Source organism: Folsomia candida, unplaced genomic scaffold (genome assembly GCF_002217175.1).
Source record: "Folsomia candida strain VU population unplaced genomic scaffold, ASM221717v1 Fcan01_Sc042, whole genome shotgun sequence".
Lineage (NCBI taxonomy): Eukaryota > Metazoa > Arthropoda > Collembola > Entomobryomorpha > Isotomidae > Folsomia > Folsomia candida.
In genome coordinates this window covers 641,406-667,110 of record NW_019091234.1, presented here as the reverse complement: position 1 = coordinate 667,110, position 25,705 = coordinate 641,406, and the positions used below count along the sequence as shown (strand labels likewise).

The 25,705-nt window shown below is 39.2% G+C and overlaps 5 protein-coding genes across 6 annotated transcripts in view; 2 read left to right on the top strand and 3 right to left on the bottom strand.

Annotated features, from left to right (window-relative positions):
* The window catches only part of LOC110861446 (ankyrin repeat and BTB/POZ domain-containing protein 2), a 29,970-nt gene extending 23,212 nt beyond the window's left edge, over nt 1–6,758 (top strand). For both annotated transcript variants that reach the window (XM_022110554.2, XM_035844717.1), the window contains 15 exons: nt 33–315; nt 439–513; nt 919–1,098; nt 1,768–1,850; nt 3,216–3,271; nt 3,356–3,638; nt 3,748–3,776; nt 3,905–4,074; nt 4,182–4,206; nt 4,269–4,434; nt 4,545–4,738; nt 4,908–5,394; nt 5,488–5,778; nt 5,864–6,049; nt 6,358–6,758. In XM_022110554.2, coding sequence (XP_021966246.1) covers nt 33–315; nt 439–513; nt 919–1,098; nt 1,768–1,850; nt 3,216–3,271; nt 3,356–3,638; nt 3,748–3,776; nt 3,905–4,074; nt 4,182–4,206; nt 4,269–4,434; nt 4,545–4,738; nt 4,908–5,394; nt 5,488–5,778; nt 5,864–6,049; nt 6,358–6,561 — 2,712 coding nt within the window. In that variant the 3' untranslated portion in view covers nt 6,562–6,758. The remainder of the gene's footprint in view (nt 1–32; nt 316–438; nt 514–918; nt 1,099–1,767; nt 1,851–3,215; nt 3,272–3,355; nt 3,639–3,747; nt 3,777–3,904; nt 4,075–4,181; nt 4,207–4,268; nt 4,435–4,544; nt 4,739–4,907; nt 5,395–5,487; nt 5,779–5,863; nt 6,050–6,357) is intronic.
* An 8-nt stretch (nt 6,759–6,766) lies between these two features.
* On the bottom strand, nt 6,767–9,578 carry LOC110861445. The gene is made up of 8 exons (XM_035844718.1): nt 8,912–9,578; nt 8,303–8,836; nt 8,114–8,219; nt 7,942–8,006; nt 7,765–7,860; nt 7,548–7,682; nt 7,413–7,471; nt 6,767–7,319 (listed from the first exon to the last, which is right to left on the bottom strand). The coding sequence occupies exons 1-8, from the start codon at nt 9,224–9,226 to the stop codon at nt 7,022–7,024; spliced, it is 1,608 nt and encodes a 535-aa protein (XP_035700611.1). The 5' UTR covers nt 9,227–9,578; the 3' UTR covers nt 6,767–7,021.
* Nucleotides 9,579–10,124: 546 nt separating this feature from the next.
* Nucleotides 10,125–19,572, bottom strand: LOC110861545 (endoribonuclease Dcr-1). Its single transcript, XM_022110677.2, has 26 exons — nt 19,412–19,572; nt 19,086–19,289; nt 18,583–19,017; nt 18,293–18,487; nt 17,812–18,184; nt 16,979–17,730; nt 16,605–16,881; nt 16,120–16,536; nt 15,898–16,008; nt 15,619–15,831; nt 15,350–15,481; nt 14,826–15,261; nt 14,515–14,729; nt 13,951–14,441; nt 13,643–13,855; nt 13,058–13,520; nt 12,577–12,972; nt 12,321–12,497; nt 12,085–12,258; nt 11,761–12,003; nt 11,544–11,679; nt 11,214–11,443; nt 10,947–11,112; nt 10,744–10,857; nt 10,548–10,619; nt 10,125–10,459 (listed from the first exon to the last, which is right to left on the bottom strand). The coding sequence occupies exons 2-26, from the start codon at nt 19,247–19,249 to the stop codon at nt 10,395–10,397; spliced, it is 6,660 nt and encodes a 2,219-aa protein (XP_021966369.1). The 5' UTR covers nt 19,250–19,289; nt 19,412–19,572; the 3' UTR covers nt 10,125–10,394.
* Nucleotides 19,573–20,855: 1,283 nt separating this feature from the next.
* On the top strand, nt 20,856–22,860 carry LOC118433128. The gene is made up of 3 exons (XM_035844769.1): nt 20,856–22,499; nt 22,568–22,657; nt 22,733–22,860. Exons 1-3 carry the CDS (start codon nt 21,252–21,254, stop codon nt 22,796–22,798), a joined length of 1,404 nt encoding a protein of 467 aa, XP_035700662.1. The 5' UTR covers nt 20,856–21,251; the 3' UTR covers nt 22,799–22,860.
* LOC118433127 lies at nt 22,649–25,462 on the bottom strand. The gene is made up of 7 exons (XM_035844768.1): nt 25,181–25,462; nt 24,791–25,103; nt 24,434–24,726; nt 24,011–24,167; nt 23,675–23,946; nt 23,290–23,602; nt 22,649–23,226 (listed from the first exon to the last, which is right to left on the bottom strand). Exons 1-7 carry the CDS (start codon nt 25,389–25,391, stop codon nt 22,881–22,883), a joined length of 1,905 nt encoding a protein of 634 aa, XP_035700661.1. The 5' UTR covers nt 25,392–25,462; the 3' UTR covers nt 22,649–22,880.
* Between the last annotated feature and the right edge of the window lie 243 nt (nt 25,463–25,705).

The following is a 25,705-nucleotide window of genomic DNA, read 5'->3' as shown; positions in this document are numbered from 1 at the left end:
TGACGTCTAAAATTACATTTCCCCAAATGCAGAGCTGTCTCAGAGCTGCTGCAATGTTTTCCGTGTCCACAAGCGACCCTCTTCATCGTGAATCCAAGTCGGCACGCTCGGGCCTAAATTTGCACGTGGGGCGATTTCACCGATGGATGGTTGATGTTCGGCTGGGTCGCTTTGTCCACGAATTTGCAGCAATTCACTTGACTGCTTCGATGGAAAACCTGATTGAAGAAATTTTGGGTCAATCTCTGAATAGCATCACAATCAATTCGGACGAAGGCACAAACCCCATTCTGACGGCCGCACTTTTAGAACAAGGTGATTGATTTTTAACAATCTATCGTATCTTGCATTTTATACTCAGCCAAAAAGTCATTGATAACCAAAAGGTTTATCTAATTCTTGGATTTTACAATATATTTATCTGGACAATTTTTTCAGCCATTTCGAACAACGGGGATTTATGGGGACTTTTACAACCCTATGCACATCTCAACGCTGGACGAACTGCTTCAGGTATGCGCTTTTGATAACACTCACAATTTGTCAGACTGTTGGATAAGTTGGTGTACAATCCCAGTTTTTGGTTTCATTCAAGTTTTCCATTCAGTACTGGAGGTCCATTAAATAGTCAAAGAAAAACGCAATTATTGGTTGTACGCATGTAGCTGTTAGTGGTGTTTGGATTGCACAACCCATGTCATGTTTTTATGCCTTTCATTTTATTATAAGCGGTCCAGGTTACGGACGATGTTTACGATATTCTGTTCGGTTTGTGACATCCACTTACCCAACCACGGCGAATGATGTCCACCTGAAACTTTTACCCCGACCATGTCAAAATAAACCAGGACTGGGTTGGATAGAATGCAAGTGGATTTTTGATATATAGGAGTGTTTAATTGTTGTGGTTTCTTGCAGGAGCATTGGCCCTTCCTCGACGCTGGGCATCTGCGGCGAGCGTTAATTCGTCAGGGAGCAGCAGTTCGACGATCGGACCTTCCCCCCACCAGGACGACTCCTCCCTCTCCAGCCGCTCCCACAGCCACAGCCACAAAAGTCTGGAGCAGTCCCTCCTCACCACCTGCGTCGGCTCCATCCGTATGTTCCAATATGTAACAAAGTTCAAACATGACAATGCATGTCAACTCGCAATTTCATGCCACTCGATCATAACGATAACACGGAGGATGAGGCTCGGCAGGTTAATGAATGGATCAGTGGTCCGAGAATTGGTCAACTGCACTTCTCATGCAGGCATAGTCGAAAGAATATTATTATGCATATCAATAGCTCCAGTTGGATAGTTGTGGGAACGCGTTCTTTGTTTCAGAAAGAGTAAAACGGCATTTTTCTAACAATTGTAATGATGACATTAAGAAGTATAATTATTTTATGCTGCAACGCGTGAAGAGTTCGACCAGAACAAAAGCAGGCAGGCATTCATGCATCATACATATGCATGTTGTGCATCGAAAAAGTACATGCAAGCTCATGTTCTTGTGGTTGGTGGAATAATTAAGCCAATTATTTAAGTAAAGAGAGTTTTTACAACTTCCTGACATTATTATGCACATTTTATACTTTGACTCCAATCACGCAAATCAGTGTTGAGTTTTTATAATACTTTTTTATACAAAATTTCCCTAATTAGGCTTATTATTCTTCTACATGGGTTAACAGATACAGGGGAAGCCATAAAATTTTAAATATTTAATTGGCATTTATCTTATCTTCTTGTCTCCCATTACGCATGCTTTCTTTTTGCAGCTGAACTGGCCGAGATTCTGTCCCTCGTATCTCGGGTGCACTACAAACAACTTCCGCTGACCACGACCAACAACGGGAGCAAGGTAGTGCAATTTTGTCCTATTCCATGTTTAACTAATGATCTCTTGACAAACTCACTGCTGAGGCAATGACAATCTCATTATTAATGCTGCTGTCAACCAATGAGCGGATAAGAATTTCTGCTCTCATGAAACAAATTGACCATCATTTGAACCACCCAGATTTTCTAACGTTTTTGTTTGCAATGAAAGCGGTTTTTAATTAGAAATTGATATGAAATCACTCACTATTTTTGAAGGAAAACCTGAGATGATATTTTAAATCATTCAACATTTTCCAAGCAGACTACCCATACCCTACTGTTATAATTATCAGGGGTGGGCAAGATACTTGGTCAAGATACAAGATAAAAGATACAAGATACAAGATAGTATCTTTATCTTGTATCTTGGTCGCCTGATCAGAGAAGTATCTTGTATCTTGTATCTTGTATCTTTTAGAAAGTCGAATAGTATCTTGTATAAGTATCTTATCTGGATATGCCTGGCAGAAAAGTATCTTAAGATAGTTTTGTCAAGATACAAGATACTTTTTCTAAAAATTCCGTAAAATTCTTAAGTCAAAGTCAATTTCGTACTACTGGCAGTCAATTTGACCATGAATTTGTCGTAACCAGAATTTGGTGAATTTTTAGTTTATGTTTTGCCAATGTGTAAAAAACTTCTACATGCATATGTACATATATTCATATATATATGTATATGTATATATGTTCATGTGTACTCGTACATTTGTATACATACATGCACATTACATGATATGTACCTACGCTGAACTAGTGTATATATCTTATAGGGTTTAGATAAGCAGGGAATATTGTAAAAATAATATCAACTTCTTAAAAATATGTATGTTAGGTAGAGTTCTAGTTTTTCGAAATTTTTCGAAGTATGTATAAGCACTGGCTACAAAATTTGTAAGAGGATTATAGAATGATTTTAAATTCTGTACTCACTAGATTTTTTCGTTTAAATTATTAAACATGACCAATTGGGCATGAATACCAAGGTAAAAAAAGAAAGTATCTTATCTAGTATAAAAGTATCTTAAGATACATATCTTGTATCTTGTATCTTGACTACTCAATCTTTAGGAAAGTATCTTGTATCTTGTATCTTGTGTACTTGAACAAGATGTATCTTTTATCTTGTATCTTATATCTTATCCTAGAAAGTATCTTATCTTGTATCTTGTATCTTGCGACCAAAGTATCTTGCCCACCCCTGATAATTATCCTTTGTTAATCTGATATAAGTATTCGTATGTAAAAGTATTAGCATTTTTATGATGAAGTGTGCAAGGGTTTGTTTTTGTTTGAGTAGTATCTGTTTTGTAATTATGAATCGGTTTGTTTGTCAATTTTGTAGTCAATAAACCCCACGTGGTCCCCCTCCGCTCTCCACACCCTCTTCTACTTCATGCGGTAACATTATTTTTTACTAAATTATGCTTAAAAATATGTGGTCCTTGTTCTATTTTAAATTTCGTTATTAAATATTTAACATAGCTGTTCGCAACTGGAAAATTCGGATGATGGGTTGGGCTCTACTTGCAACTTGGGTTCATCGACGGCCACTCTCGGCACTGAAAGCGTCCATGACAGACCTCAACATCATGGTGGTCAAAATCCTGCCAGGCTCCCCGTTCAAGAGTTGGTGTACGAGAGGCCCTTCATCGTGCTTCCGCCGCTTATCGAGTGGGTTCGTGTGGCCTCAGCACACGCCGACCATCGACATTCCGGACTGGTCGACAAAGATGACGTAATGCAAGCTGCTCGAATGTTGCTCCCGGTAATGAATAATTCTGCTTTTACTCATCTAGTAACATCAAAACAGCACAAAAATGCACAAAAATAGAAAGCAGCAATACATTTAAGTAAGAACTAAATTTTGTTTTTAGGGAATCGATTGTCCAGTTCGGTTCGTGGGGTAAGTCGTTTCTATTTTGGAACATTTTAAAAATATTTTAAATTAAATTATGTCACTTTATTATACCATACTTGTACATACATATAATGAATAATGAATAATGAATGTATAATCGTGCGACGTTATAGGTCAGACGAATTTTCATGGCCGCCAAGAAGATCTCTGGACGAGTTTGAATGCAACAAGAGGCTGAAAATAGACTTGGCCTTCAAAATGTTGACTTCAGGCAGGTCTGATTTGGTGGCACAAGCGTTATTGCTAATGCCGCCATCCAAGGCGAATACGTTTAATGAGACCGGTGAGGCTTATTTTTTTTACTAAAAAAATGGATCCCAACACATATTTACATAATCAAGTGGCATGCATAATACAAATAATAATGTGCACGTGTGTAATCATTTGCAGGTCTGTCTCCATTGATTTTGGCCAGGTAAGGATTTTGTTTTAATATTTTATCACAATTAAGGTTAATGGTTTTGAAACGAATTGTAGTATCCGAGGAGAAGAGACAATGGTGAGAGTCTTATTGGACGCTGGGGCAGAAATTGACGCAGAAACGCCTCCCAACGGTCCCAACTTTGCTCAGGCCAACAGTGAAACTCAGCATTGGACAGCCTTGACGTTCTCTGCTTTGATGGGACACGCTGGAATTGTTAAGGTACATAACGCTTTACACATTGCGCCAGTTTGCTTTATTGTAGTAGTAACATAAGTACCAATTTGGCGGATTCAAGAGTTGAGTAAAACGAGCTATAATTTTATTTACAGCTACTTTTAGAAAGAAATTCCAGTGTTGAAGGGGGTGCCAAGTTGAGCGAAGAAAAGTCAACTCAAACGCCTTTGCAAGTCGCTTCCGCAAGTGGAAACATGGAAATAGTTCAAACACTTTTAGGTTATGGGGCGAATCCTTTCATGAGCACCTTGGTTCGGGACTCATTGTGCTACACGGGGTCGGCACAAAGGTATAGCGAAATTTTATTGCAATATTTAAAATAACCTGTCCATTCGGCTTAGCCGAATTTACGAAAAAAATTGCGGTTTGGCATTTATCATGAAAAGAAAAGGGGTCAATTAACAAAGTTCATTTGTCAGTCCGTACCCTCATTCGATTTATTCTATTTGTTTTTTCAGAGGAAGCTTTAGCGCAATATCTGTAGCAGCGTCACACGGTCATAGGTCAATCCTCCACAAACTGTTGGCGCATCCATTCAACCAGCCATCGTCGAAAGAAGTTTTGTCGCTGGAGGAAATTCTGGCAGAAGGTGCGCAACCTCCGGGAAGTAGGAAAGATCTACTTCCGGGTCAAGTGATAAACGGAAGATCTGTCGAGGAGCCAAAGATTCTGTCCAAAACTCAAGTAAAAGTGCTGCAAGAGGCCATGTATCAAAGTGCCGAAAATGGACACATCGACATCACCCTGGACTTGAGGAATATGGGGGTGCCGTGGACGCTTCACTGTTGGATCAACTCCCTCGCCACCGCACACGAGCTGAGGTGTGAGCCCGTCATTAATCAATTGCTTCAAGACTTCCTCCACATTCTCCAACATGAAGATTTCTCACAAGCATCCTTCGTTGAGGATTGTCTCCCACTCTTGTTCAACATCTTTAGACAACAGGTTTGTGCATATTTACATATATTAATGCCCAGTAAATAATATTTATATGATAGTGCTACTAATCAAAGCGTAAATGCAATGTGTCACTTTCAGAACGAAGGGACAACTCTACTTCTCGCAGATATATTTCAAACTTGTTATGGACGAGAGTCAATCAAAGAGATTCGAGACACATCCATTTCAAACGGAACTCGTATCGATCCCAAATATGTCAATAACCAGGAATTGTCGGATGTCCAATTTCGTGTGGAAGGGCGCGTCTTTTTTGCCCACAAAATAGTATTAGTGACTTCATCCCAACGATTTAAATCCATGCTCAAAAGTGCCACGGATTCTAATCCTCCCGTTTTACAAATCAACGATATACGCTACCCCACATTCCAGGCAATTCTTTATTGTCTTATTTGCTGTATCTCAATGTTTTGATTTAAAATTCATTTCATATTTATGTAATTTTCATGCGCTGAAGATGGTGATGGAGTATTTGTACAATGGAAGTTGCGATTGCATCCGACACATTGGAGCAGAGGACGTCTTAGAGCTCATGGCTGCAGCCAACTTTTTTCAATTGGACGGTTTATTAAGATTTTGCGAATCACGGTGTTCACAAAAGCTTAATATTGAATCAATTGTGTCGATGTACATTCATGCCAAGGTACGTACTCCTCTTTTTTTGGCTATAAAATCTCGCGGTAAAAAGGTTTCCACCTGGCCCACACAGTTCGCACCCACTTCCATTCAAAACCCTATGTCTAAAGTTTTAAGTTGCCATAAGCTTTGAATGGAATTGGGTGCGAACTGTATGGGGCAGGTGGAAACCTTTTTACCGCGAGATTTTACAGCAAATAAAATAAGAGTATGTAACTAATCCCAAGTCTTGTTAGCCTTGAATGCAGTAGGTTGCCGATATTGAAAAATCCAAAATTACTAATTATGCGATTTATGTTCTCTCTCGTTTGAAAGGTATACAATGCTATACAACTTTTGGAGTACTGTCAAGGATTTCTACTGCAAAACATGGTAGCCCTGCTAACGTTTGACGACTCTGTGAGACGATTAATTTTCGGGAAAAAGCTGCACAATCACGATGTTCTAGCCGGACTATTGCTAACTCTTCAAGCGAGATTAAAGTCGAGGCCAAGTAACTCCACAAGAAAGTCAAAGTAAAATTGTGTACTTTGTTCAAATACATCAACTACAAAACCAATGCCAAAACGCAGTATTTTGGGTGATCTGCCATAATGTATTTTAGTTAAAAGTCAAGACATTTTAATTTTATACTGGACGAATGCAAGTATTTAGTTTTTATAAGTTTTTATTTAACAGAGTTTGAATTTTAGTAAATAAACACATTTTTAATCTCAGTCCTATCTTAAGAATATGAAAATTTTAATAATTGCCGAATAGTTTATTACATTTTAGATCAGTTATGGATCGTATTTAATTTAGTTTTGGTCAGTCACAATTTACCTCCATCCCATTATGCTTTGTACCATTGCAGTTTGCAGTAAATTTTGTTGAGCATCTTGACGAAACCACGAGAGCATAATGAATCTACCGATATGTAAATATATATGTACACGTATTTGTATTGTCTCGACACAGTCACCGTCTCATCCTGTCGTCCTTAAAAAGATATGAATATCAATCCCCGTTGTTGAACTCGATCCATTTCCACAGATGCATTTTCCGTGTTTCTGTTCCTCCGAGGACGACGAATCTCCACGGATCCTGCGTGACCATCCACGTTTCGAACGCTGATGATTGTGCAAGCTCCGGACTGCTGGGTTCTAAATTCGTACTTTCTTGGAAGAAACTTGTTGATCTTGATGACCATATTTTGTCGCTCCGTCACTCCCATGATGGTTGCACACCCTTTCGTGCGCACCTCAAAATCTCGTACATCGCAAGTAGCATTATGTTGGCTACATATTAAGTAAGTAAAGTTACATAAATCTGTGTATGTGCATATCGATTGTTTACAGAAACAATGTGTAATCTATGGTTTAGTCCGTTACTTTTCTGGCAGCGGATAATCATATCTTGTTAAATCGGAGAGACACCATAAGATTCCCATCTACAATTGTTACTAAAATGAAACAACATTCGCACTTGCGCTATTATGAATAGGTATAAAATTCTATTAGTATAACCTCGGCAAAAAGTTTGACCAGCAGAACAACCATGGAACAAAACTGGTAGAATCGAACTCTGTCATATTCATCCTTGAAGCATCCTTTGGTCCATACTTCATGACGCCTCACATACTTATTATTACATTCGTACGTCTGAAAATGTATGCACCATTCTTTTAAATCTCTGAAATAATATGTAATATTCTTGCAAAACCAAAAACTCGACAAAACCTACATCCGTATTGCAACAGGATGGTGGATACATGTCAAAATCTCCACCTCGTCTTCGTATCATCCAAGTATCAGCAGACTGAACTCCGCAACATTGACCCTGTTACGTTATAATAATAATAATAATGTCACTCGTTAATGCTGTACAATTTTATTGGTAATTATTAAATGTAATACGTGCATGAAATTGGGTTTCATCCCAAACAGGAGCCAAGTAAAGAGGAGGTACTCCTCTCACAGAAGATTCTACCATAAAAAATTATAGTAAAAACGAGAGTATTTCTCCAATATTCGATATTAACAATTATTTTGAGTGCTGTGAATACATGAATCAGACAAATGTCAAGGCATACCTGTCATTTCCTCAACCAAACTAATTCCTGCATAGCTGTACGTAAAAATCGTCGGAACTTGTTGAAAAATGTCGAGGAAAACAGCGAGAAATGCCGGCATCATGAGCTAGATTAACATGTTTAGACTTTTGATTCTCTTATTTTTAGCTATTTATGTACATATTTAGGATCGTTGTTGCAGATTTTTACCGTGAATTGAAACCCTTTCTTCCTCCGACAGCGGATACAAGATAAAAGAAAAGTAGAGCAGCATAAATTCAAAATTGGCATGAATTCGTTGACTAAATATTTGCAGAGCCACGTCCATCCATCCGAAATACGAGCTCTTCCACACCCCAAATGATGGGTTCGATTTGGTAATGGCGACGTGTCTTCAACGTCGTCATTCTCATCGTTGGACATTTTCGCCCTTGCCGTTTCCATCATGAGTTTTGTTAGCAGGTTCTCTTTCTCTAAACCACCAGGGAACTGCTCAGCACGATAAGCTGGCCCCTTTTCTCCATTGATAATTCTTCCTTGAAAAACTACATGATTTTTGTTGTTGAGGTAAAGACATTCCCTGTCCGCGTTGGAAACCGAGTCTGGAATGAAGAACTCAGAGAGGATCCTCCAACTAAAGGAATGGGCTGGATGAATGCTAGGATTTTGTTGTAGTTGACCGATCGTTGGGACGAAGAACCCCACAGCTTCCAAGCCTATTTGAGCGTGTAAAGCAATGCTCATCTGCGTAATAAGAAAGGCAGAAGTTGAATTCACTCAGCTGTAAAATTTGGAAGCTTTAAGTGTTTATAAACATACAATGATTAGGCTGATGAATCCAAACCCTAGCACCTCCGATCTCCGAATCGAACGAGTGTACCGAAGAACATGGTAGTATGGGGACAAGACGAGTTCCTCCTTTAGGTGGTCAACCTCTGATCCTTCTCCTCCTGGGGGACAATTGTCATTGATCACGCTGTTATTATCGTGTTCATTTTCGTTCTCGTCTTGCTGATATCGATTGACGGGAACTTCATCAGAACTATTAGAGCCTTCAATTGATCGGCTGAGAGGCAGATTCTGACCCTCAATGAGGACCATGTCCATGCTGTGCTCTTCTGCTGGATCGGTCATAATATGCTATGAATTATCGAAACGGGAGCGAGTTCAAGTATTTTCATATGAAACGAAGGACATGTCCATTGGATAAGAAGAGAACAAAGTGGTTGAAGTGAAGCCGGGGCAAAATGCGGATCATTCTGGCTGATGCAAATTTAAAATGCTCGTTGCTCCTTCTATTTTGTATCTATTCGACTTTTAGGATCTCTCAATATTTTTATCGAATCCACAGAAACGTCAGTGCAATTAAGTTTCCGAGTATTTCGACCCCTCGTACCTCTATTTGACAGGTAAGTAATAAGTATAGATTGCATCTTAAGTTCGAGTTGCATTCTGATTTGGAAACGTTATTATTCTCTGTAGGACGAATTCCGATATTCTCGAAGTGAACAATGTTTGGACTGGGAGGAAGAAATGTGGGTCAGATGTGGCTCCGAAGCCGGTCATTCTTCACGAGTTCTCTGAAGCGTGGAGGTCATGACGAAGGTCATCATGACATTGGCGGAATCCCTGGGAATGTACGTTTGGCTTTCTATATTATTCGATCAATATTTTTAGATTTTTAGTTAACTCAAGATTGCATTTTTACTAATTTAGAATCTCCCCTTCGACATCAACAATCACTACAAGTTGGCATTGTACTTTGGGATGTGGTTCGGGTCTGGTTTCGCCATGCCCTTCATCTTTGTGCGGCACCAACTTCTGAAAAAGAGCTCTTAAAAACGTAAAGTTAGTGTGCAAGTTCAGCTGACTGCCATATTTTTTAAATTGATAAAATCAAATAAATGTTTTCGAATTTGTAACCTTTTTATTTAGTTAAAATGTATTTCAAAATAAACTTCAAAAATCTCATCTTCATTCAAGATTCCTCAATCTTGCAATAAATAAACGATCTTCAGCAGTAACAAACACCTCGATGTTTAATTCAAGTTTTTATTTATTTTCAACTATCAACAATAAGTAAAAATGTTTCAAGTGTCTAAATTATATATATGTATATATGCATATATGCTAGAATTTCATAGCTCGCCTAAAAACTATTACAACTACTATGCATATAATTACATATTACATCACAGACGATACAATAATATCAAATGAATAAGTGAAAGTACATAATTATAAATATTAAGCTTACTTTATTATGTTCACCTACATTGTCCATGGCCAAACGATATTAATTTTAATAGTGTCGTTTTGTCTGAGTTCGTCGAATCTTGCGAACATGTCGTAATGCGCATTTGGCAGCTATACAGTAGTAAAAATATTATGACAATTTACATGATTAACTTTCAAATATTTGTAGAAATGAAATGAAGGTCCGAATAGTACATACCTGTGCATTTTGCAATTCTATAATTTCGTCCAATGCCACGAAAAACCCCAACCCCAAAAATTTCGACTGTAACTGAAAAGAGAAATAAACTAAAATTCAACCAAGAGCACGACAAAGTTAATGATTGAGGATGGAAGCTCATTTGGAAGTTTTTTAAGTAATAATAAATAATAATAAGTTAATAATTTTTAATTACCTCGAACTCTGCGTCCATCCCAAAGCTTTTCCGGTTTCCCGAATTTGGCAGTCTCTGGCTCAAGCTCCAAAAGTTCTCTTATGGGAGATTTCGGCACATTTTTACTGAATGCCTCTAAAAATTGAGCATAAATGATGTTTGGTAAAAGGAAGTCATTCATGATGATTGATTTAAATATAATTTATAATACTGTTGCCTTTTACCTATTTCATTTCTCATAATTCGATAATAAACACTCCACACGGCGTCCAAAGACATGTTGGAATCTAAGAATATGGCTCCTGCAACTGACTCGAACACATCTCCAAGTGCTTTTGGAACTTCGATGTCTTCAGCTTCTTCACATTCTTCTTCGTCCATCAAATAATACTGAAAAAAATAAGATCCAACTTGTATAGATTTTGCATACAAAACATTATATTTTAAACGTTATTATGGGATAAAATGCATATGTCAACTTTTGTACTTACATCTTGGGTCAAGGTGTTTCCGTGTTGCTCCTGAAACGTTACAAACTTTTGCAGTACGCTTCCTAGACCAGGGGAAGCATGTCTAAAGAACTTGTGGAAGTTATTTTTAACTGCGAGCGAAGCAAAAATTGTGTTGTTAACTAATGCTGATCTTAAGTCAGTCAGTGATCCTGGAGAGTGTTGACGCGGATCTTCGTACAAGTGACGAGTAATTAGGTAGTCCAGGATGGCTGCCAACAAATGGTCATCAGGTTAATAAGGATAATGTGAGAAGGTACATTATGATACAAAATAGCCACAAATTATTCGTAATCATTGGGCACAGCTTACCATCCCCAAGAAATTCTAAACGCTGATAACAATCAGTTAGCGCATTTCTCGAGTAAGAAGCATGAGTGAATGCTTGGAGAAGATAACTTCTGTCGCGGAAATGGTACCCAATAGCATCTTCAAATTTGTCGTAGCCCTGAAATAAGTAATGTAATCTTATCAATGGCCGCACTACTTATATAAAGGACAAAATATGGTTTGTTTTTGTTAGCATTACCTTCAATAAAATTTCTAATGTTCGTTCACATTCACTATTGTAGCGGAGCAAGGGAGATTTTGGAGGAGTCAGCTTGTGGAATATAATGGCTTCAGATCCTGCAATTCTTGTATAAATTATCGGATTTTGCGAAGAATGAGCGTCACTCTCAAGTCGTGCACACAAATCTTCTTGGGACACGGTCGTTGATGGAAGAACTCGCATTCCTAGCCACGACATGAAGAGCAAAGCTCCTTGGGGACCCTTGAATGTGAAATTGTGAACATAAAAGTGCTTTAAGCAAGTGACTATGTAATGAATACACTTTCACAGTTTAGTTATTACCATTGATGTTAAATAGGCCCCAATTAACGCTTCTACGCAATCGGCAATTGACTTGTCTGGAATTGACTGCTGCGTTACAAGGTTGTATGGAACAAATTCAGACTCTGATTTTACACTGTGATTCTTCAAAGCTGTTTCCATTTCAGAGGGTGACATGCTTTTTAGAGCGGCAACCTACAACAATTACCACATGTGCAATATCTTACGAGTTAAAATTAAAAGCCATTAAAATGTACCTGCGCCATTGATACATGGCTTGGTGGTAGCTTAGAAAGTATGAGAGCTTTGTCAAGAGATTTAGGAATGTGATACCCAGGAGGGAGCCAATTATCATGAGGCTCAAATTTTGCAGCAATCATAACTTTTCCTAGACCACGACGACGTCCAAGCCGATATAAGTGGACATTGCTCACCTGCAATCAAGGGTATCAAAAAATTAGTCTCATCTCAGTGTTATTATGATGTGAAGAATCATTACGTTTGATCAAGTACCTGCTTGGAACGCAAATGACTTAGCTTTCCTTCGTGAATATTTTCATATGTGCAAAACAAATATGATGTTATTGCATATTTAAGAAATGAGTCCCCTATTGTTTCTAAACGCTCCAGATTAAGGCCATCATTGGCATTTGACATTGTTAAGGCTTGAAGAATCTGACATGGACTGGGACCGTGGTGGCTCGCCAAATTTGGCTGATAATCAAAACTGAATGATCCTTCAGGGACAGTGTGCTTGTTTAATGTTTCCTTAATATGCGATGGTTCTGAGACAGTTGGTTCTGGTGGAGTGAGCGGCGTCATTTGCTGAACAAGAGATTCATAGACACTGTCCACTACATCGGTTTGTGTCGGCGTTGGAGCCAATTCGTTTCGAGATCTCATTGGGAGCTTAAAGAAGAAACAGTAATGAATGAGGTTCCAGTTATAGAATAAAGTACTTGGAATATGAATTAAGCGTAATCATAATATATACCCTAGTCAACTGATCCCATGGTAAAATTTCCTTCACTTCAGGGATCCGATTGTTAACTTCATTTTCAAATTCTATACGGAGTAATTCTTCTGTAACAATTTGCTGATCGCCAATATCCTCTTCCCCATCATTCATTTCTTCAACGTCATCCATTGTCCACCACAAGTCCTCATTTGCCGTCCACATATCTTCCTGTCGAGGTTCAAATCCAAATTTACGCTTGTCGAGGGCTTCAGCCGTATTTCCACTGTGAAACTGAATTTTCAAGGTATTATCCTCGTCCAAGAAAGAACCATCTGATCCACTCATGTCTGAAGTCACAGATGCTCCATCATTATCACCAGCAGTGTTTCCAGAAGAAGGGTCGTCAAGGTCTTCAATGGGTATAAAAGCATCTCGATCCCATACTTCACCCCAGTGAGTGGGACTACCATACAGTGCTCGATGAACTCGATGATTAAACCTATTTGAACAATATTGATCAATGAATGTCCTGTTCTATCAAATTTAGAAACACAAATTTCGTGTGGGTTTTAGTGCAAAAAATTATCAGTTATCAGTAGTAATTATTTAATTATTATTTACAATCTAGAACGTCCGCCCCACGACCAGTTTTTATCCAACATCATTAAATTGGAAGGGAATGCGACAGTGGGATCTAAAAGCTCGTCTTCTTCTTCAAATTCAGCTTCAGGTGGTTCTACATCAACTGCCATATCATTCGACCACATTCCGATTTCTAGCGCAGGGGGCTTACATTTTTTCATTTCCTCACTCAGAATTTCATTAGCAGATTTCCTACAAAATAAAGTAATTACAATCAGTAAGAACCGTGCAGTATGTTAAGCTGTATGATTTATAGGTAAGAATAATAATAATTTTAAAACATTTACCCCAAGAGGTTTTCATTCAGAAGCAGTGCTTCGGCAAGTGAGACCCCGCTTAAAGTTGCCTCTTTTGCAGCCTTTGCAAATCCAGTGAGCTCTTCTTCAGCTTCCTTCTCAATCTTTTTAGCAGATTTTGACTTTACTCTTTCTTTCTTTTTTGGCTCTTCTTCAGGAAGCTTGTCCACGAAGACCTCTTCAACAATCTCTTCTTCTTTAGTCACATCTCTACTAGAATCACCATCGAGTAACTCACTTTTGTTTCCAGTTTGTGATAAGTTAGCCAGAACATCACTTAAGCTCCAACCAAATGACAAACCCTCCCACTTGAAACCCTTTTGTAAGGTTATCTGGCCCAAACCAGATATTTGAGTTGCAACAGTTAAACGAATGTTGTTGGCTATAAGTAGACAGTTCAGCCTGTATAAAATACATGGTAAGCATACGGCCTGTCTCCACAATGATGCATTAAATGGATGAATAGAGCACAGTTCTGGAACCTTCACAAGAAAGAGTAATTGAGTAACAAGTAATACACTGGACAAATTACAATAAAGAAAAAATTATACATACCAAAATCTGTTTTTGTTCAAGATTCTCTCGTTTAGCTTTTTTTGTACTTTCGCTACTTGTTGGTAAAGCCATTCCTTTCCGGTTGACGTAGCGCGGAGTCAGAAAATTAAGACGGGCAGAGGTATGGTCTACATCAAGCAGTGGCTGATCGACACATTGAATACCAATGTTGTACTTTTTCTGATAATATTCATGAAATGTTTTAAACTCGCATCCTGAAAAAGTTAAAATGCAATTCTCATACATATACACACATAAAGTACAAACTGTGCATGTCAATCGAAAAATCCAACCCAACAACAACAACATACCTGGAAATTGTGACTTTGGGGTCAAACTCTTGCAAATTTCGGCAACGTAAAAGTATTGAGGTGCATCATTGCTTCGATACCAAGGCATAACTACCGCATCCTCATAATCTTCCTTCCGGAAGGTATAATCCTTTCTATCCTCGTCACTTTTTGGAACAGGTCCTGCACAAATCCTGCTTTCCCAAATTGTGTCCAAAAATTTCCAGTCAATATCAACAACTCTAGTGGAGAGGTCAACAATTCCTTCTGGATGTCGATCAAAGTCGATTGCTCGCAAAGGGACAACATAATAGCAGTTTTCAGACAGTCCAGGATCAAACAATGTAAGATATTTATCGAGTCGGAGAACTGAAGTGAATGTATAATGGTGAAAAGTTGAAATCTTCTCCAAATTATCAGCAGTAAATTGAGAAGCATTCACATTTGGAACACGAACCTACGGATAAATACACGGAAAAATCAATACTCAAACAAGGTCATGATACAAAAGAATTTTGTCAAAAAAGTAGCTAATGAGCTCATACCAACTGCACTTGAACCTCGCCACAACGAGTATAAATTGGGAATGCAGGAAGTAATTCAATTTCCTTTGCTAAAAGTATCCCAAATGACTGAATACACAATTCCGGTGGGTGTAACTTTCGTCCCCGTGTATTCTGTAACAAACAGTGAAAATCTGAAATTTGTAAGCTGGTTTTGAACATTTTCGACACGTCAACTTTATTAAAAATCCTACTTTCCTTTCATCATCTGAAGCTGAGCGTGTATATAATTATTATCGAGTTAGACTGACCTGCTCATCAGGAAGGGGACATGTTAGTATCATCTGAATCCAATATAAGAAAACAGGTTTGTCAGGCTTTGGAAGGCAATAAACAAGCTCATCAGCAAGTCTCTTGTCATAATACTGTCGCCGTTTCGTGCTGCCTGGTCTGAATTCGCCATGCTCTTCTTCTTCTTCTGTGTCGTCAACGATGCACAGATCAGCCTCTGGAACAACTCCTTCCTTTACAAAAATTATATGAGTGCACTAAAAAACTCAATTACGCAAATATTACGGTTTTTCAATTACCTTTCCAATTGGGGCGAGGTTGTCATCCAATTCCCCATTCGTGTACAATACTATAACGGTTTGTAGAGCTACAGCCTGCTTCGCGAGATTTGTTGTCTTCATCGGAACACCCTGCATCCAAAACAACAACCACATGCACATAAAAAACATATTAGTCTACAAAGCTCTTGCTCAACCATCACAAGACGGTATGGTATGATGCCTATGTTATTAACGACTCACAGTAATTGGCCATTTAACAGGTGAATTGATGGGTAATCGTATAGTGCAGGTATACAAACGAGATTCATTTTCTCCAGTAATCAGCGTTGGTGCTTTCTTCGCCTCGTCCTCCTTCACCACTGGACTGACAGCCCAAAGTGGGACCAATCGGGTGAATGTGTCACTTGGAAGTCTTGCACAGTATCGATTCACGATCGCTATCGAAGTGGATAGAGTTGCAGACTTGAATCTCGGGAAGCTGTCTTCCAAAGCTTTATCCAGACAAACATCGGCGGAAGAATTGGTTCGTGGTATCACACAATTTGCTAAAAGTATTTCTTGAACAAGTCGGTAAGTAGCCAATTGTCGCAGGCAAAATGAAAGATACTTCTCGTCAGCAAATATAAAAAATTCTGCATCTCGTCCTTGAGCCCTTCCCTGAAATTACTCACGATTTTTAATTGTGAAAAAGTTTCAAATTATTACATTCATATAAATATAAGCACCTTAGAAAACAAGTAGGAACGGAATGACTTTGGAGCATCAAATCTAACGACTAAATTGGCTTTCGGCAACTCGATACCATCTTCAACGATTGAGGTTCCGATTAGTAAATTTGCTTCGCGGTATCGAAATTTTCTGAGATTATCTTCTCGTTTCTTGTGCTCCATTTCAGCTTCTCGAGAATCTTTGCCAAATTCGGGATTTGAACAAATAGCCAATGTGGGATTCAAACCGATTAACTTTGAGTCTAATCTGGCAGCTTCCTTCAAGTAGTGAAACCTTTTACAAAACCAAAGCAAACAATGTCAGTATTTCTCAAATAGTATCAATCATATTATTAGTTAGCAATTAAACTCTAATGAATGACATGACTTACAGAATTCGCGCATCAAACCGGTTGTCCACAAAAACTATGCCACATAAAGGTGGGTCCAACAAGCGAGATTGTTTTCCTTTCCGTGGGAAGCGTTTGCCTTTTCGTTGTTTGATTTGTTCTATATCGACCTTATCTGCATCGTCCGGAATTTCCTGGATAGCTACTGAGTCATCATCTTGCGCAATTTCACTGGCAATGCCATTTTCTTTACTTTCTGCTGGTAGAACTGCTGACTCTGCTACAATTTGCTCAACTTCTACGTCCTGGACAACACTATGATCAATTTCTGCATTTGGTACTTCTTCAGTATCAACTACTGTAGTTGTCGGCTCTCCTCCGTCTTCTGCTACTGGATCAGAGTCTGACGTTTTTCGTTTATTTTTATTTTGTCCTTTTCGACCTTTCCGGGATGTTTCCCAGCGAACGTTCTTCCGCCGTCGTTCTCGGCAGGTCTTGGTAGGAGCAGGAGTTTTGCAGTTAGCAATGCCACTGTCTTGTTCTGCATCATTCTTGTCTTCGTCCTCATCATCAATGATAACAGGACGTCTTGGCTTGTAGCACTCGATTGGAGAAGTCAAATCAAATCTTCTGAGAATGTCTAACATTGAACGTAATTTCGGAGTGGAAAAAGTTTCAAGAACTTGGAGTGGGTCGAGATTCTTAAACGCCTTGTAAAATGCTGATTGAAGGACAATTAGTCGAGTTTGTAATGCTCCTAATAACAAGTAGTGTCTCTCGTATGGGGTACGGACCTAAGAATCCACAAATATGTACACCAAATTTTAAGTGTATGATATGTATAATCCTATAGTAAATAAATTAACATAAGTTACCTTTAAGCGATCCACCAACTGCAATAATAAAATTAGTGACCGTTCTGCACACCAAGGACCAAAGTTTTGCAAAATGGACTCGAATTGACGAATGATATTTAAAGGTTCCGCATTTGGGTGACCAATTTTCTTGAGTTCCTCTGCGATAGAATCAGTTTCGTCTTCAGGTTCAGCTCCCTCCTCTTCTATTATTATTGTGCGTGGGGCGTTGGGGTCGAAACCGAAGGCAGCAACTGGATCAAAGACGTGATTTTCCAGAAAAGTTTTCAAGCCACACAAAGTCCGTCGAAGTTCACTGCTCAATTTGACTGCGGTTTCTTCAAGAAAAATTGGGTTCATAGGAATAATTCGTTCCGTCACAGTGGATGAATATCTATTGAATACATCGAGTTGGAGAGTTTACTCCCGTTAATTATTAATTCAAGTTATTATAGTTTAGGATTTATAAAAACAAGACAAGATAAAAGTAGCTATCGTCTACCTCAATAAGGCAACGACGTCACTGGAAGTGTCCACTTTTGCACCGCAAAGCCTTTCTAATCTTTTGAAAGTTTCCTTCATTTTCCAAAAACCATCGCATTCATTCCCATAAAAATGCAGCAGTGATACTGTGAGAAAAATCATACGAATGGGTGGTGCAGAATTTTCCAATTTAGACCTCTCAGTGTTACAGGATCTGGAAAATTGCATACACAATTTTTTAAATCAATCAAGAACTGCTTGTATGACAATATCCGTTATTATTTTATTTATTTAAAGTAATTCTATAACCTGATGAGAGAGAAGATGTCTAATAGTTGGGATTTGGTGTCATCATTCCTCAAAGCTTCATGAACATTATCGCAAATGACGAGGGATAGCTTTTCAAGTGGTATTCGCCTGGTACCAGTTTTTTCACACGTCGTCAACTTTAGGAACTTTTTCTTGCTGCAAAAAATGGTACATGGAACACAAAGATTGTCCAGTAGTTCTGCCTCCTTCTTTACAAAATTGTCGTATTTTGCGTCGCTCTCGTCCGGCCACTCTGGTAATCGTATTGTCTGAATATTGGACAAGGTTTCTAGTGGTACATGACATTGTGGAGGGCCCGAGAGTTTTCTTATTGACCCACAAATCCTGTTGTCCTGCCCTTTCAGCAACTCTACCAGATTAATATCGTCATCATATGGAATAGGCTCCTGAATCAATACTGAGATTCCGTTTTGGCTAATAAGGTTTTAAATTATAATTAAAGATTTTCAACAATAAAGCAAACAATATATTGTAGTACGCACAGGAAGTAATATTCCTTGAAGAGCATAAACGCCAAGAACTGCTTGGCACTAAAGTTGAGACAACAGGGGATCACATCTTGGTGTTTCGCAATTTCCAGTATCTCGACAGCGAACTCTTGTGGCGTAAAGAACTCTGAATTCACGTCGACGTTATGAAACGACATTCTTGGTGAATGTGGAACTGGCCAACCACGCAAAAATCACCTGTAAGATAAAATATGAAGATAAAATAAGTAGCTATTTAATAACGTATAAAATTAACACAGTCAACAGTAAGCTGAACCAGTATCTCCGCGAAAATATTAGCTTCTAAGAACAACAATTACCCTCTATTTCCTTTTCCAAGTGGAGTATACGCGACTAATTTGTCAACCCCTTTTCATATTTCGAAAACTATTTCAAACTTTCTCGACATTGAGATGCCGACAAATGTGAGCTTTATGATTTTGTTTTGTTGCACGCGTGAGCAAAAAAGTTGTTTTGTTTGATGCAAGCTCGAATTCGGTGCTCCTTGGAAGGGGAACAATGCGAGCTCCAATGTACATGAACATTCTACAAAATGATCTAATAAGGAGTCACAAGTCCGTGTAAAATTGCATACAAATTGCACTGAACTTTTAATTCATGATTGAAAAAATGAAAACAATCCGACCTGTTATCCACCCTAATAACCTTTTTGTTACATGAAACAATTCTTTGACGTAGAACTGACACATTTCCAAATCCAATCATATTTAGTAACAGCGTTGACGCTCACACGGAAGGTGCTCTCATATTCAGAGTCTGGCTATGTATGTATTTTAAACTTTTTCAATAACAACCCGATTGAATTGAAACTTTGGAATATTGCTTGAGGTCAGTCATAGGTCACACGGTCAAAAAAATCTTTTCATATATTCTATTTGTACATATTTTGAGGTTGAATATGCAGCACCGAAGCACCATGCGGCTGTGGTGGCACGACGAAGATTAAAGTATCGTTAAATGAATTTATTGGGTTTTTGAGTTGTTTGTTGAAAGTTCTATTATAGAACAAGTGTCACAAAGTATAAAATTGTACATAGTTATAGATTAAGTAGGTATTTAATTTTTAAAAAACTGAAATTTAGAAAATATAAAATATAAAATTTAGATTTACTTCACGGTCACTCCTTTGTAAAATGCAACCATTCCTTTGATTTTAATCGCTTCTGGTTTCGGCTCTTTGTAATACCTGGACAGAATTGGAAATAATTTTACAACAAGACAATCAATTCTTCATTATTTGTAGCGAATTACCAGGCTGCAGCTGAATTTACAGCGCCTGGAAGTACAAAATTTATGTGTTATTAATTATATTGGCACAGGTCGGAAGCATTCGAATTACTTGCCATCAACGACGACATCGTAGTAGTGGGCGACGCCCTTCCAGGGACAAGTCGATGTGTTGGAACAGGGTTTCAAGAATTCCTTGTGGAGCGACTCTTCCGGAAACTGGGAAAATAATTCGTTTATTTAATAACGAGATGGGACTGTAGGGGTATTTGTTGGGCCTTACATAATGATTTCCTTCCACCTCCACCGTTTTAGTCGAGTCTGCGATGACTTTCCCCTTCCACGTGGCCACAACCATCCTGCTCAGGTAACGAACCTCGGATATTCTTTTTTTTCAGTGAATTGTTAGCTAACCAATATGTATCGACTATTATGAGACAATTAATTAAAGATAGATCGCGAGTATTCACTGACCTTATATAGCATTTTTGCATTGTGTTGGTATTATGGTAACGCTTGAGATATAATAGGTCAATCCACAAAAATCTTGTAATAAGGGGCTCTCATACGAATTAATTAAAGGTTGACACGGTCTCAATTAACTTGGCTATAGTTTTGTTTATGTATAATTTTATTCAGACACATTGATAAAAGACATGAAATACAAATTTGAAGCTTTATTTATTAGTAACTGTCAATTAATCGTGGTTCGATCCAAGTTCGTGAACTTACGCAATTGTTTATTCATATAATTAACTAATTACTACCTTATTTGGTCACTTGCTCAATATAAGTAAGAGAAAATATTTACCAAGATCGCAGAAATACTTTAGTGCCAATGGTCTATCAATAAGCAGGGAGTGGCTCTTGTTTATACAAAGTCAGTCAGGCGATGGACATTCTCAAATCAACATGACGTCTCTTAAGCAGGTGCATGCTTATTTTGACCAATATTACGCGAGGGATTATCAGCTTGAAATTGCATGCGGTGATTCTATAGAAGAAGCCCCCAAAAAAGTAGGAACTTCATTGCAGCATAAATCACTGCTCGCTGCTGTGACCAGGGCAGCGCTCTGGCCTCTGCGGATATCGCAGTTCGCTGGATTTTTTCCAATTTCCATTCAACGACAGAAAAATGGTGTCAATAGCTCCTCGAGTGTTGAAGTATCGGTTGACCTTCTTGCCACTGCTTCCATCCTCACATCACCCTCGGCCTGGTGGACCCTGCTTCTCATCAGCCTCGCCGCATTTCCCATAATCTCCTTTCAAGCTGATGCTCAGAGGTTTGACGATTATTCCGGCGCTTTCGAGTCCATGGGTCGCAACACCTTCAGGGTGATTAACACTTTGTGGATAGTGTTTGGCAACGGTTGCCCTTTTTTAACTAGAATTGATGCAATCCTTCAACGCACAAAATTCAGACAGTTCTGGACTAATTTTCTCGAAATGTTGAGACAATTTGATGCAGAATTATTGAGTGGAGCGGAACTTTCGTCAAAATTTGGAGCATCATTAAGAAGAAAGTTTCTTGGGCATGCCGTCATCAATTTTTCCGCTTTCTCGGTCGGACTCTACGGAGGTCTCTCGTTTGCGGTGAATTACGAAGGGGAAACGTACATTTACATAATGGGCATCTTGCAAGATGGGTTTCTAATGATGCTTGCTTGCTTTCAAGTGTTTGGCTTCACTCTCATGATATTTTTCCTCCTGGTGTACAATCACTGCTTGGGAGTCATCTTGACCAAGTTGGAGCAGGGTCAGAATAGCAACGACGTGATTTCAAAGCTGATCAAATTGTACAAACTAGTTGATGACCAAGTTCACCAATTTAATGCAGTTTTCAACTACAAAATAGTGCTGGAAGTCTTTTACAATTTCATGTCCATCTTATTTTACGGATATTTCTTGATTCTATTCACTAAAATGCAGGAAATAATGTACACTTTGACAAATGTTGCGAGTAGTCTCATTTTGATGGCATGGTTCGTCTGGTTGGGAAAACAGGGTTCGGAAATAACAGAGAAAAGCAAGGAGATTGGCAGGAAATTGGCCTATGTCGAACAAAATGTGGTGCACTTTGTTCCAGTGCAAAAAGCTGGAGCTTGTGATCAAAACACAAACTATAATTGTTACAAAAAATGGAATACTTTGGACTGCAAGGTTCGTTTAATTCGTTTATGTCATTTTTAATTTTTTTACCTACATGCCGAGTTTTTTATGCGACACAGATACGGCTGACGACCGTTTCGTACATACAAAGTTGTCCTCTAACCGTCCAGAATTCAATCTTTGACTTAAATCTCAGAATGTTGCTGTCGGTAAGAAAGATTTTTTAAAATTTTTAATGAATCCAAATTCCTAACAAATGTACAGTTTTAAATATTTTTTTTTAGATTATCGCTGCAATTTCAACATATCTCGTGATTATTGTACAATTTCAATCCGTGGATCGTTCATAATCATTAGCAAATAGTTGTTTGTTTAGTTAATTAGATAGCATATTCTCATGGTGTGGAAAAAACCCAGCATCATTATTTGGTCTCATTGAATAAAGAACTTTCTTTTGTGGAGAGTGATTGCTCGTGGGTCGTGCCTCACTCGGGGCGTAACGAGCTTAACCACGACCTGCCAATCTCTTTGTCCTTGCGTGGCGACGATATCGAGCTGATCTCTCAGCTCCAACCGTTCTTTGCCGTCCAACTCCCACCGCACTTCCATCCGCTCCCCTTCAATCCGCTGATCCTCTCGTCGAAATTGGCCCAATCCAATTATCTCCAAAGTCACTTTTGTCGTCGTAGAGTTGCCACCTTCTCCAATTAGAATAATTATGTCCTCAATTAGTGACACCCTTCGCAAAAACTGGAGCCATATTTCTTCCTTGCAAATACTAAAATGCATAGCAATTAAGATTAATAGAAAGCATGGGCATGAAATTAAATCCCGTCATCACCTGCACAACTGGTCGTGACTCATGTTCCTCATGAGGCAGCCATTGTTCGTTGGACGGAATGATTTCCTTCCTTGCGCGTTCCACGTTGGGTAGGCAGAAATTACGTCGTCCGACTGCTGAAATTCGTTTGGATTTCCAAACTCGTAAAAGAGGACGGAACCGATGGAACGAGGTATGCGAGTTTCGTGAGGGAGTGGCAGACTCGTGTCTTTGATGGCTTTATCGGTGGCGGAAATTGTGAGAGTGTGTCTTCCGAGAGAGAGCGGATGCGTGGTGTTGGTCCACGAGTAGATCGACTTGTCCTTTGTCCCACCTGCATTTTGGAAACTAATGTCGTGCGTGCTATGATCTGTGCCTAGATCTATTTATAGACACATCTACATACGTGATGTCCACGGGAGGGTCTCCCCGTCCAGGAGGAACTGGACTGACCCTGGTTCCTCTGCGCCCGACAAGGTCACTATAAGAATCCAACCACCTCCTGAAAATGCCCCGTTGGACCGGAAAGTGTAGGACACCTCTCTCTTGTCCAAGTCATTTTGGGGGAAGCCGAGAATTCGGTACACCATTCTCTCCTCCCGAACCCTTCCTCGACCCCCAGAAGATGAATTCTTGTCCAGCCACGCCCTCCACCCGACGCTCTGCAGAGAAGACGCGCTGCCAATGGTCGTAAAATACGCTGTCAGCATTAACCAGATTTAAATGGGGTTAAAAAAGGTACCTGTTGACCCCGTTGTACACCTCGCCCCCATCGTACTCCTCCCCAACTCGAGCAAAGTTGTGCCCCAGCTCATGGCGAAGGACCATCGCGCCAGAAGTGAGGCTTGACGTGGAGACGGCAAACTCGCCCCCAATCCCGCCGTAATACTCGTCATTGGCTACCGACAAATAGTTATAGGATGACAAACAAGCTCATGATTTCCTCTCTAGATTTGCTTCTACAAATTGTCACTTGTTGATACATTACTGTTTGATTTGTATTTGGATTAAATTTCGGTATTTATATTTACATATTGTTATCAACTAAACCTAAAATTTGCCTGTCCAACATTTCAATCATTATCATATGGTAATACACCTGAATTACACGTGTTAACCCCAGGCGCATTAGATGGTCATAGTAAAGAAAAAAAAATCGGCAAACCTATGATGATTGGGTAATCGCATGCGGAGGGTCCAAGTCGACGACACGTCGCCCGAGCAGCGTTCTTCTTGCGGACATAAATCCCGCGAGGGGCCCCAGAAGTGGGCCGATGGAGGGAAAACGTTGTGTTTTTTTGTCTCCCTGGGTAGCTGATGCCCGAGTCGGTGCTAGGCGTAAAAATTGCCCAGATGTTGAGCAGGGGGAGAAACTCGGAGAAAGTGGACGCGTAAAAGGTCTCCACCACGAGACGAGTAATATCGGCGAAGAATTTGGGGCGCTCTTTCTCCGTGTAGCTGCAGAATACAAATTATTGCGACTACAATTTTGCACAAGGATCATAAAAGAAGCATCGCGCACCCATCGCCCATAAATACCACGTCGATTCGGTTCGAAGATGGACCGTTGTCCACCAACTTGAGGATGTTGTCCTCCAAACTCTTTCCCTTTCCTCGGGACGATGCTTCATACTTCTGGTGAGCAACATAGTTCACCGAGTCGCAATATTTCCCTACCTCCTTCCGAGTGGGATGACTCTCTTCTTCAATGGCAGTGCTTTCGTGAGGAGTAAATATTTCCAAGAGTCGAGATCCCAGAAATTCGTCACTCTCAAAATCCCCGTCAATCGAATTACCACGAACTGCCGGATATGAGACTTTCTCAACATGCCAACCTACATATTAATTATGCACTGAATGGGATAGTAATGAGTGACTGATCGTTGTGGATGGTTTATTTTTCCCTTCTTACGAGATACGTTTCCAATATGTAAGCTTTTTTTCAGAATTTCCTCCGCTAGAACCAAACAATTGCTGCTATTTGTGCTGGGATCAAATTGGTAGTGAATTTTCGTATAATGTGTTTGATCATGATTATAATTTGGGGTACAGTTAGAGGTAAAAATGTGAAAAAATAGTAATACAAATGTAGAAACCCCAAGTTTTTTAGTACAAATTTGCATACTTTGAAAAACTAAAAAATATGTAAGGACAGGTATTAAAACTTAAAATTAAAACTAATACATCGACCGACGCTGCTGGAAACGGAATCAATCAAACCCTGGAATCGTCCGTGAATATATCATCCTCAGATTTGCAACTCCAATGTCACCAATGTGTCTGCCAATTAGCACTTTGCACAATAAACCAACAATTCCACATCTGTGAACCTTCTCTAAAAGCTGAATTATTTATTCGATCCATTATTTGCTAGTGTTGAATGAATGATTAATAATTTCAATTTCATGGTCCATCCGCCAAGTTGACTATGTACATA